Source organism: Lactuca serriola, chromosome 4, assembly GCF_051521515.1.
Source record: "Lactuca serriola cultivar US96UC23 chromosome 4, Lser_US96UC23_V15, whole genome shotgun sequence".
In the NCBI taxonomy this organism is placed as follows: domain Eukaryota; kingdom Viridiplantae; phylum Streptophyta; class Magnoliopsida; order Asterales; family Asteraceae; genus Lactuca; species Lactuca serriola.
The window spans coordinates 115,441,088-115,453,655 of NC_136411.1; the positions used below are offsets into that span (position 1 = coordinate 115,441,088).

The 12,568-nt window shown below is 34.2% G+C and overlaps 1 protein-coding gene and 1 pseudogene across 2 annotated transcripts; both read right to left on the reverse strand.

Annotated features, from left to right (window-relative positions):
• Positions 1 to 2,975: 2,975 nt before the first annotated feature.
• Positions 2,976 to 4,690, reverse strand: LOC145102387 (uncharacterized). The gene is made up of 5 exons (XM_079039773.1): positions 4,474 to 4,690; positions 4,098 to 4,281; positions 3,805 to 4,011; positions 3,488 to 3,679; positions 2,976 to 3,387 (listed from the first exon to the last, which is right to left on the reverse strand). Exons 1-5 carry the CDS (start codon positions 4,554 to 4,556, stop codon positions 3,256 to 3,258), a joined length of 798 nt encoding a protein of 265 aa, XP_078895899.1. The 5' UTR covers positions 4,557 to 4,690; the 3' UTR covers positions 2,976 to 3,255.
• Positions 4,691 to 4,840: 150 nt separating this feature from the next.
• On the reverse strand, positions 4,841 to 6,609 carry LOC145098744 (myb family transcription factor EFM-like; annotated as a pseudogene). Its single transcript, XR_013704583.1, has 4 exons — positions 6,286 to 6,609; positions 5,868 to 6,189; positions 5,705 to 5,781; positions 4,841 to 5,612 (listed from the first exon to the last, which is right to left on the reverse strand). The product of XR_013704583.1 is annotated as a myb family transcription factor EFM-like (transcript).
• Positions 6,610 to 12,568: the final 5,959 nt, after the last annotated feature.

Consider the following 12,568-nt stretch of genomic DNA (forward strand, 5'->3'; position numbering starts at 1 on the left):
ATAATAACTTCTTGGAAATCTAATTTTGACTATCTCTAAGAAAATATGGGCCCAATTAGTAGGACCCACTCTTCTTCAATTAACCAATTTACAAATTCATAATTTCCCTATCAATTGTGTCGACGTCCTGAAGTCAATTTGTCAAACATGTAACAGCTGGCGACAACTGACAACATATGGAGATGAAGACAAAAAAGAAATCTTCCACATACGAGTTTTTGACCGAATAGGTGTATTTTAAAAAAAATATTTAGCAAATAGGTGTAGTTTCAAACATATTTATCAAAATAGTATAGTAACTAAAATATTTACCTTTAGTAAAAGGCAAAAGAATAGTTCGCTTTGTGCTTACCACAAGAGTTCTCCCTTTCGACTACCTTAGGGTTCCGGTGGGAGCCAATATGGATCTCATAAGAAATTGGAAGCCCATAATTAAGAAATTCCACTCCAAACTTTCTCTCTGGAAGGCCAAAACCCTCTCGTTTGGTGGTAGATTAACGTTAATAAAGTCAGTTCTTGGTAATTTGCCCACCTACTACTTATCATTATTTAAGGCCCCGAAAGGTGTAATAGACGAGATGGAGACAATTAGAAGAACTTTCTTATGGGGTGGCTGTGATGATAGGAAGAAGATACATTGGGTGGCTTGGGATAAAGTCATGGCAGATAAAAGTGATGGTGGTTTGGGGGTAGGATCGATACAATCTTTAAACCATGGGCTACTCGTGAAATGGTGGTAGCGGTTAAAAAACGAGAAGAACTCTCTATGGGACCGGATCATCCATGGGATTCACAATCTGTCGAATAAGCCCTTCGAATACTTATCTCGACAGAATGGCAGTGGGGTATGGATCAACATAGGGCGTATTAAAGAGGACCTGTTAAAGTACGGATTGAGAGTTCATGATTTGTTCAAACAGGTGGTAAAGGGCGGAAAGGAAACTCTATTCTAGTACAACTCATGGGCAGGTTCTGGGAACTTAAAAGCCAAATATCCTCACCTGTTTGAGCTTGAAACTAGAAAAAAGTGTTATGTTGCTGACAGAATTTCAGAAGCAACCATCTCTTGGAATTGGAAGTATCACCCCCTGATTTTGGATTAGGACTAGATGTGCAAGCACTAACCAATGACATCTCTGGTACTCGTTTAACTCCGGGAGATGATCATTGTAGATTTAAGTTAACGGGTGATGGTTCGTACACAGTAAGTTTAGTTAAGAAGGTTATTGACAAACTTACTACCTCTATTACGGGCACAACAACAATATAGTGGTATAAGTTGGTCCCAATAAAGGTGTTATATTTCATATGGAGAGCTATACAAGGTAGAATACCCGCAACCACTGCTTTGGAGATGAGGGGTATTAAGGTGAATTCACTATGGTGCAATGTGTGTATTGGACAACAGGAAAGTGTAGACCATGTTCTCTTCGACTGCCCGTTTGCGTCTAGAATTAGAAGCAATATCATGAGTTGTTGTGTGGTGTAACAATGGATCATAGTTTAATAAGGAATACTGAAGATCTTCTTCACGTTATATCAGCATGGGGATGTTGTCCGAAGAGAAGGAAATGGCTAGCTATCATATGTTATGGAATGTAATGGAATCTATGGCGGTTCCGGAACAAACGATTATTTCAGAAGGAAGGTATCTCACTGATGCAAGGGACTGAATGTATTAAGATAATGGTTTTTTATTGGCTTAAACATAGGGGTAAAAAGGTAATATGTAATTGGGATGATTGGTTAGTGTCCCCTTTTATTGGCTTGTAATCATCTAACTCTTTTGTACGTTGCTTTGGGTCCTCTTCTAGTTACTTGGTAGTTGAGGTTTCTCTCCTTTAATATATTTGTCGTTTCAAAAAAAAAAAAAAAAAAAAAAAAAAAACTAAAATATTTACCAAAACAATGTTTTTAACATTTTTAAAATTTCCAACTATTATTTTAATTTTTACTGATTTTTAATATAATATTTGACCTTTCTTTAACTCTTTTGCTATTAACTTTTATGAAAGAAAATTACAAATAATATATCTCATTTCTTTGTCACAATCTCAGCGTTCTACTGCCTTTTGGATATTAAATACCTTCTTCACAATCGTTTGTTCTTCAACCAAAAAGAGCCCTAATTATCATATAAATACAACAATCACAACACTTGAACAAACAATCAATCAATCAATTGAATAATTATTATTAAAGAATACATAGTTTTTTGGATAATCTTGATCTCTTGTATTCAACAATTGAGTAAACAATCCATGGATCAATTGTTCAAACTGTCAATTGATAATAGCTGCTTCATTTATAAAATAGTTAGAAGACATCAAAACGGGTAAATCGTTTTGGTATAATGAATTCATAAAATTAATTCTAAACATAAGAAAGGATTTTCAAAGAAGGGATGGAAAAATCAGTAAAGAAGGTAAGGAAGAAAATTGTTGCTTCCCTCCTTCAAAACACGATCCCAGGTGTGTGTGTGTGTCTTTAAAAAAGAAAAAAAAAACCACACTTTGTCCTGATTTGCATTAGAGTCGATAACTTACAAGAATCTAGAAATTGGCTGCTATGATGTTGTAGAAAATCAGCCGGCGTGTGCTCTGGAGGAGAGGATCGGTCGGCATCGGCTGTGACGGAGGCGGACTCGCCGACGCCGGAATCGAAGAAGACAATGTCGCCAAGAATCGTAGAAGACAATGAGGTGGAGGCGGGCTCGCTTGAGGAAGATAGTAGCGACGTCGGGGTGTATTATGTTTTTGAGTTCTAATTTTGACTCTGTATACTTTAACCCTTAATTGGTAAATATTTTCAAAACTACACCAATATGGTAAATATGTTTTTAAAAAACACCATTATGGTAAAAAAACTCTCCAAAATACCCATATCTCTCTCTCTCTCTCTCTCTCACACACACACCAATACACACACTAAATAAACACACAAAAACACTTGCGGATATAAATAACAATCAATCAAGCAACGAAACTTGCATCTATTTCCTTTATCGACAAATTTGATCGAGTACATAAAACAAACTTCTCAAAATTCATTATTTCTTACAAATAAGATCACATACATCATATCAACTTATAATTGATCATTTCTTTTTATTCAAGGCACACACTATAACTTTCATACCAAATAAGATTAAAAAAAAAATAAGACAAGTTGCAAGAAATAGCAACATGTGTTACTTTTTATTTTTTTTACCCATAACAACGTACTTACTACCTACATATCTTCACACATTAACCCTCACTTCATTTTCTCAATCATGTATATTTCTGTGTTCTCTTTCCATAACCCATTTTCAAGATGCCTTTCATAAAAGAATACTTCACCACTTGCTTTTACAGCCAATGCAGAAGTACTTCGTGTACCATAGTCCTGCATATCACCCAATAATTTTTTCCATGTCAACGCCACGTCAGCACCTTCAAATCTTTGACAAAATGGAACAAAATTAGAAATTTGGGAAAATTGTTACCTTTGGAGATGCTGGATTAACAAATACAGAACTCAACTCATACTCAAAATCTGGACCATAGATCCCTGGAAGCATGCTGATGTCATCTTTTACAGTGTTTCTCATCAGTTTATCAATCAAATCAGTAACTGGAATTTCACCTTCACCATATTCATCCAAAACATCTTTAAATCCATGTTCCAATCTTTGAGCCTGAGTAGAGAATTAGATAGATACAATACATATTAGAAAAAAGAAAACATTAACCTTTATGCAACAACTTTTCTTTTTTAAGGCCACAATATTGTTGCATAAAATAGGAAGCTGTAGTTGCTCACCTTAGGCCATGGAGTGTCTAGACTTGCATTTGATAACACATGGACCCCAGGTGAAACTGAAGTCACATAGCACTTATCTCCTTTCAGCCTATTGGTTACATAAACCATATTCATGGACAAAAGATCAGCAATTATCAAATTGAATCCATTGTATTCATCTGCTTCCATGGCAATTTCTTCTGCAAACTCCATGGCGTTTTTCTTGCTCTATAATCATCAAAATTACCAAAATCATACCAACAGGAAAAAACACAAACAGTTGGTGGGCATGCGATGTAAAGTTAAAAACCAACCTGCAAAAAACGAACTGGGAGATCACCTCTACTCTTTGCAGCAGATATTGAGTTCAATTCACGAACGTTGGTAACAAAAGCCACCTTTCCTTCTCTGCTAGAGGCCAACCATGTTCCGCCGGCTGTCACATCTCTGCCACCCAATATTTTTCCACCTTCCCACCAATTTAGTGGCTCTGTTGGTCTTTACATATATAGCAAAGCAATTAGTCAGAAGTATTCATCTCCGATCATATCATATTATAATAATAAGTAGTTAGCAAGAAAAACTCATCTGCCAAAGTTCAAGTATATTGGAACAAAATTGAATCTGTAAATGGTTGAATTGTTTTGCAAAATGAACAAAAAATGGGGTTGAAATTCAAATTTAACTCACCGTATATGATATTCATCTCGATTGAGCAATAGAAGAAATGGGTAGAGTGGATGAGCTTTCCATAGAAACACTGATATACACATTTTGTCGCTGGGATGAAAACACTAGACTTAAGGGTGATCAGTAAAGACTTTATATAAGGACATGGATCTGGTTTCGCGGTATTCGCAGCTGTCAACCGGCGGCGGAGCCTCTTGGTCAACCAGTTTTAAAGTATCCCGCCTCTTCCAAACGAATATAATACTAACATATAACATTGACTATTGAGTAAATTACACGTCTCCGCATGGGTCTGATGGAGTTTTGGCGTCAATTTAGGTGAAGCAGTCGCATTAGATTAAACATACACGAAAGTTTTTAATACATAGAAGCAAGCGTAATTAGAACCTTTACACAAACATTTTTACATAGCAGACTAAAGACAAACAACAAACATTTTTAGATAGCAAAATAAAGACAAATAACCGGTTGGTGAACGAAAAGAGATTACGAACAGCTGCTTCATTCCACCTTTTTTTTTGTTTATATGTTTTGATCTTGGAGAATTTGAAGCATTTCTTCGAACGAACATGGTGATGGTTTTCTCGGTAAGTTGGATGTATTGCTTTAAGTTTTCCTTCATGAGGAGGTCGGAGGAATTGCAGGAAGGATTTGAAAGTGGAGTCGGGATCGCTGTTGAGGTTGTTGATTGTTTGCAATCTCATTCGAAGGTCGGCTGCTAGCTAGCTTGGTTGGTGTGGGTTGTGTTAAGGTTGTCGATCCTCACCTGTTCTTGGTGTAGCATTGTTGTCACGATATATATAGATAGAGTGCATCTTCTTTCTAGCTAGCCTCTTCTTTTTGGATCATCTCATCATAGTTGCGATTCTAGTCTCCATTCTCCTTAATTTAATTTGATTTTGTTGGGTATGTTTTCAGGTGTGGGTTGTTATATAGATATAGTGGGATTTTCTGGGAGAAGGTTGGTGTAATTTATCACAATTACTTTTTGACTTTTTGTAGATGTCCTGTGTGTGAGTAATAGATGGATAAGGACTGTGTTTGTAATCATGATTACGTGCTTTTGTAGTTTTCATGTAGCGACGGCGTCATCTAAATTTAGAGGATGGTGGAAGTCTTCGTGTATGAAGTCTGTATTTCTACAGTTCACATAAAGAATATAAAAAAAAGTTTAATATTTGCGAAAAAGTTTAGAGCTTTATCATGTGAATTTAAAAAAAAATCAACTCACTTGCAAATGGCTTTTGACTTCATCATTTGTAAGCCCATCGACTTGCATAAGCTCTCTAATCTGCTTAGGAGTTGCAGCTGCAAAAGATTCAAAATTCAGTTAAAATTGCTGAAACTTCAGTTAAAAATTAGGGAAAAAAGATGAAGATTTTTCGAGGGCTAACCTTGTGAACCACCGAGTTGCTGTAAGGCATTGACAAATCGTCTATGCAGCTCTGTTGACCAGCATCTTCTTTGTTTTCTAGATGTTTGTTGAGCATTTGGTGAAGAACAAGGAAGCAATCTGGAATTGGAAATGGTTTTTGTAAGTAAAAGGTTTCCCCTCACTGGATTCTTGATTCCAAGGGTGATAAGAGAGAGCCCTGGAATCGGTGATTCCTCCTTATCTTCCTCCACCACTGTAAACCCACAAATTCCCTTATATGGGATAAATGCTTTTGTGGGATATGGATCGCCGATCATTCCATCATCTTCTTCATCAGTTCTCTGCGATCACACATATTAATAATTCATAATGCTTTCAGTTATTTGCTTATGAAACGGCTTATGGTACACGATCGATCATGTACCCTTTTAATTTACCTTTTTGGTAATTTGATGAATTGATTTTGGTTTCCAAATTTAGGTTTGATTTGTGTTTAGATTTGGATTTGGATTTGGATTGTTCCAAAGCTGAGTGGTGCTCAACCAATTCTTCTTGTCTCCACCGCACTTTTCTTTACTGATGATTTCGAGTTTTGCATCTTCATCACTAGTGTTCTTAAGGGGTATGAATTCTTCAAGTACTGGCTCAGGGTTTGATGATTTCTTCAAAACAATCGTCTCCTCTTTCAATGTAATGATTGCTGAAAGAAGAAAGCAATAGATAAATTGATTTGTACTAGCGTTAATCGTTTCCAAAACAGATTATCAAACAGTTTGTCCGCAGTATCCGAAATTATCCCCTTAACTACTGCAGAACCACACTCCACCATTGGAGCTTCCTGATCGCAACCTTCCATTCGTGATTTCAGCTTCTCCGAACAGACGAAGACGAAGACCTGTTCCCTTAGCTCTCAACCGGAGATGATGAAAGTTAAAGCCTCAGAGGGTCGCCGGAGATCGACCACTTTGTCTCTCCTTGCGATTTGAATGACCACCATCGGAACTTCTCATCGCTTCTGATTTGTTCGTTCCACCAAATCCCTAAACAAATGAAGAAGAAAATGTGCGTTTTTTATGTTGAGAGAGAGAGAGGAGGTGGGGCCCAATGAATTATTTATTTTGTTTTTTTTTTATTTTTTAAAATAGGATTAAGTAAAATTAATTCTAAAAAGAAATAGAAAGGGCATATAAGTCTTTTTATATGGTTAAGGGACTGTTTGTTAAAAGTTTTGAAACCACAGGGACTCTATGAGGTTTTTTGAACTTAAAGATTAAACTTGATATTTTCTAAAACCACAGACACCATTTTTGAAGTTTTGTCTTTAATCTTTTATATTTTAATTGGACCATACCCATCATATAAAAGAAATTGTATGTTTATAGTCCCTTTTATATATATATATATATATATATATATATATATATATATATATATATATATATATATATATATATATATATATAATTTTCAATTTCAATCATTTATATTTTAAATATGAACGTACGTTAACAAATTTTATATCGACAAAATTACGTAAATGGTCGATTTTGACAAACTTGTTTTTTTTTTATTAAATCACATCTAAACCATATATTAAATCAAATTTCGTGTCTAAACCATATCAAGATCTATTAAATCGGTTTCGTGTTTTTCTTCAAACCAATCGTTAAACAAAACAATAAATGCAAGGTTAAGTTATTTTAAGAACGTAAAGATTTCGCGTCTAAACCATATCGAGATTTATGAAAAGATTTGACGAACTTGTTTTTTATTAGTATGTATGTGCATATTAATAGACAACTTATATACAAGGCTAAATTAATAATTTGTGAAGTGGTAACAATTTCTAATGTTTAGTGGGTTGGTGGTGAAGCTGACATGACAGGTATTGTATAGGTTCTTGTAGGTGTATGCTTAAAATATCCCTTTTTGAAATGAGTATTGTTATAGGTTCTTATAGGTGTCCATCATGTAAGTACCAAAAAGCACGTTTGGTCTATATTTGCAAAAATTAGCACGGGTCATCTCTCGTTTAATAACAGTTGCAAGATCTGCTTAATAAGGTTTTTATTCGACATAGTACATCACCATGGGGTGCACTAGTAGTGTTCGTCATGAAAAAATAAGGGGACGATATATATGCGCATGGATTAGCAAGAGTCAAAGAAGGTGTAAGATCGGTACAAATTATGGAAGATTAACGTTGTCACTTATTCACTAAGTCGTATGTAAGGAAGGAACCAAGTAAGATTTATTTGATGAGGATTGATGTAACCTTCGGTGTATTGGGTGGACTGAAGAGGAGTCGGAAGAATCCTCGGTAGAGGAGAAGTGGAAAGTTTTTTAGAATTGTTTTCCTAACATATGATGACACGTTTAATGAGGACATGGGTGTATGATAGCCGGGAACATAACGGGTGTGGTGTGACCGGCGGGAGATAGGAAATTGAGACGTTACTCATTTCCGTGGATATTTAAATGCTTGAGCACAACGAAAGGGTTGTGCCAAGTGGGAAGGGAAGCAGACCATTGGTTCTTTCTCTGGATAATTAATCGTTCCCTTAAATTATGACATTGCATGATATGTGTGTTGTATGATTTATTGAAACTATATGATAAAACCTTTTGTTTTTTTAATTGATGGACATATATGTGCAACACGAACTCACTAGGCCCTAGGCTTACCCATTTAGAAACTTTAAATGTGCGCAACCCAGGGAACTATTTAACAAGTGGCAGTAAGAAGGCTAGGGAGAATGATTGATCAACAAGACGACAAAGGATTTCCGCAAAGACGTAACACCCGAAGCTCTTCGGTTGAAGACTTTATTTTATTTTATTTTGTTTGCGCTGTAGTTTAGTATGTAAGTAAGTTCCTAATTGATCTTGGGAGATGTTGGAATGATTATTTGTTATATAATCTATATATGAAAATTGGGGTGTTACAATAATATTTTGAGATTTGTTTTGAAGAGTCTAGTGGTTTTGGATCGATAACATTTCGTAAGTTTCAATTACATGATTGAGTTATATCAGACCATTTTAATCTTTTTGGTGTGTGAACTTTGGTATGGTTAGTATTTGCTTCAAAAATAATTGTTTCATTTCTAGGACTTGATAAACGTGTTTTTGGTTCAAGTGTAGTTGTCATAGTTTTGTAACAAACACGATAAATTATTGCTAAAGGCTTTGTATCATCTTTAAATTCTAATTTTTTTGTTTCTATAGTTAACACCAAAGTATCTAAAATATTTTTATCAAATAATCTACAGAAAAATTTGGATAACAATTGAAATAAATAGGTCCGTTAGCAATATTTGTTTCTGCCATAGCTAAAATAGAATTTTGAAAATCTTTATGTCTCTTGTCTCTTAAAACAAGGAGAACAGGGGCATCTATTCCAATTCTAAATAGAGGCTTGATAGCAATTTGGACTAAACCGACATGTAAAAATTTATATTTCGTTCTATGCTTTAGAATAGATCGTGATGATAACAAATGTAAATTTTGTTGGTTTTGACCAATAGACAAAGTTTGTTCTGTCATTTTAATAGAATAACCTTAAAAATAATCAAAAGTTCCTATTCTATATATTGTATTAATATTAGTTTTAGGTATTGTCCAATTATTCAAACTTTGTTCTATGTTATTAACGGTTTCTTCAATATAATTTATTTTATTATCAGCATTATCTTGTTCATTGTTGATATTTTTACCAGGAATATATTTTTTGGATAGTATGCCTGAAAATTTACTCATATTTAATTAATTTTGCTTTAGAATTCTATAAGAAAACTTACTTGTTTTAATAATGGTGAACAAAGGGGAATCGTCCCGACAATGATTGTGGTCCGGCACTGCAACTTATGACCTTATCTGCGCGCTTTACGCTAATCCAACCAATCACTGGTCTTGTCTCTGAATCATGCTTATTAAAACTTATAAATTTCTTATAGGATACTAAATCAAAATTAAATAAATTTGAAATAAATATACCATATATAACCACCCCAAAAACTTTCCTTGGCTCTGATACCATTCTATGTGTGTGTACGTTTGCTTTGTAAAAAGAACAAAATTCATGTTTAACTAGAGGGGTTTCACGCGCGTTGCGCGTGGCGGAAGGTGTTCCTTTTGTAAGACAAATAATGAAGCACATTGCTTGAATTAGTTTCCATAGTAAAGTACATTGCTATCCTGTGTAATTTGCCATCAATCAGTCCAAAAGCATGTTTTAAGTCTTCACATCTCTATGTACAATCTTTTGAGAGTGTAGGTAAGTTAACCTATTACAAAGCTGAAAACAAAAATTATTGCAATCAAGCGGGTTGTTAAAGGAACTGCTTATTAAATAAATTAACCAGACGCCATTGCAGAACCGTCATCATGGTGGAAGGTGTTGTTTTTGTCTGAAAGTAAAGTACATTGCACCTTTTCGACTTTGAGTCAGTTTTCTACTATTTGCAGCTGCTCAGAAACTTCTATTGCTACCAACAACCTTAATCAGAGGGATACATTGTACAAACCATACAATGTAAAATCATGAAATCCACTTACCTGATATTCCCAAGAAATGCCTAAAAATGTTCTAATAAGAATATAAGAATTTAGCAAATTCATAGGACTTGTCATATAAGTTGAAAATATCTCTTACAATTATGTTCATATTTGGATTACACTGTTATAATTAGGCTAATTGTTAATAGTATAATGCTCTAAAAGGAATTAAGAATGAAAGTATGATGGGTCCTATGAACATATTAATAGACAACCACTAATAAAGAGATAGAAGGTCAAGGATATAAGGTTTAAAGTAACATATTGCAATAGGAGAATATCAAAGTAGAATGGTGTAATTGGGTAGAGTTTTAAAGTACATTATCTTAATGAGGAAAAAATTAATTGTGTAATGTTTAATTGGGTAATATTTAATAAAATGGAAATGCAATGTTGAACCTTAATATTTGTTTTACCCAAAAAATTTGTGGTGATTTTAGCAAGAAAAGATTGCAGTTGAAACTTATTACCTTAATACGCTTTAAATTTTGTTTCTGTTGCATCCAAATAATTACAGAAGTTAGTTGCTATTTTTGCATAATAAAAAAAAAATCATGTTCATTCGCTTTTTCTGTTCTTCTTGTCTCTATAGATCTATACCTGGTTACATTTTTTTAGTAAAATATTGATATTATTTTTAATACAAAAAGAATGATTAATAAGGACAAACGAAACAACCTAATCTTTTGAAAGTCATTACTATTCATATCACTCTAATAAAACATATGTTGTCAAGTACAAAGTAAATTGACCCTTAAGTAACCACATCTAGGAACTTCTTTAAAAAAACACATCTAGGAGCTACTTTTTTAATTATAAAATAAACAAACATCTTTAGAAGAAAATGGTATTTAAAAAACCCACCAACAATATGAACTCCATCTCCCATGACAGATACCCAACCCGCATTGGAAAATTCAATAATACAAACTCAGACAAATTAGATTTTGGAGTCAAAAGATATGAAATTACCAGTGTCGATAACAAAGTGATAACATACATTGTCTTTCTTAGGATGCTCCATTGTAGTGATCGTGTGCTTTTGCATAGAAATGACCTCAAGTGTTGTTGATACTATGTTTTTCTACAAAATCAATAATCTCGTGCGTTTCCTTTATCCTTGTACCTGTCACACCATTAAACCTCATTATCTACCATTTGATCAATATAGTTACCACATTTCATGGATTTGAAAAAGAAAATATCCATACCAAAAAGCAAGTGACGTCAAAATATATTTTTTTTAATTAGAATTGATATTCATACCCGTGTACTGCTCCACCTTCGCCGCTAGTGGGCAGCGGTGGCTGCATCACCATTGTGGTGGTTATGTCGTGGATGCTTGCTCTCTTCCTTTCTTTTCTCAGTGAACTCTATCGGAGGAAATATTTTTGGGCATGGCTGGCTACTTGTGTTGGTGTCCTTGTGATCATGCAGTTCCTTGATATGCTCCGCCAATCACCTTTTCCGTACAACTTCAATCCTTTCAGAAAATTCCTATGAACATGTTAAAGTCATGGGTCTATAGTTAAAGTGAAGTAGGTAATCACATGACTTGAATAAATCATGATGTAGAAGTTTAAGTTTTAGGTCAAACTATTCCAACTAAATGAATTGAAGTAATGCAATTGAAATTATAATTCATAATTAACTGAAATTAATTATCTGATACCACACTGATGCAATTTCAAGGAAAGACACATTTGACTATGTAAAAGTCAAATTATGTAGTCTTTTCTTTTGTTGATACCAATACTATTTGATTAAATGTAAATAGAACTCATGCCTGTATCTTTCATAAATCTAATTAATTCAAGTAAAGATTCAAAACCCATGTGAATAACTGAATACTTATCATAAAAGCACAAATGATGCTAGCAAGAACTCAAGAATCAATGAATCCCGAGAGATTCCAAAAAGATTAAAACCAATTAAATACATGTGCTCTTCTTGTGTCCAGGAAGTCCCTTTCTGATGGGTTTTGGTCATAAGACATCCTATGTGCTCATACAAACCCTAATGCTTGGATCTAGGTTTCTCTATTGTACATGCTTTGAATCCAAGACTATAAACCCTAATTCTAGCATATGGAAATCAATATTAACATATAATTAGGTTTAAGATGTTACCTTGATTGTTATGTAGCAATAACAATCCCAATTC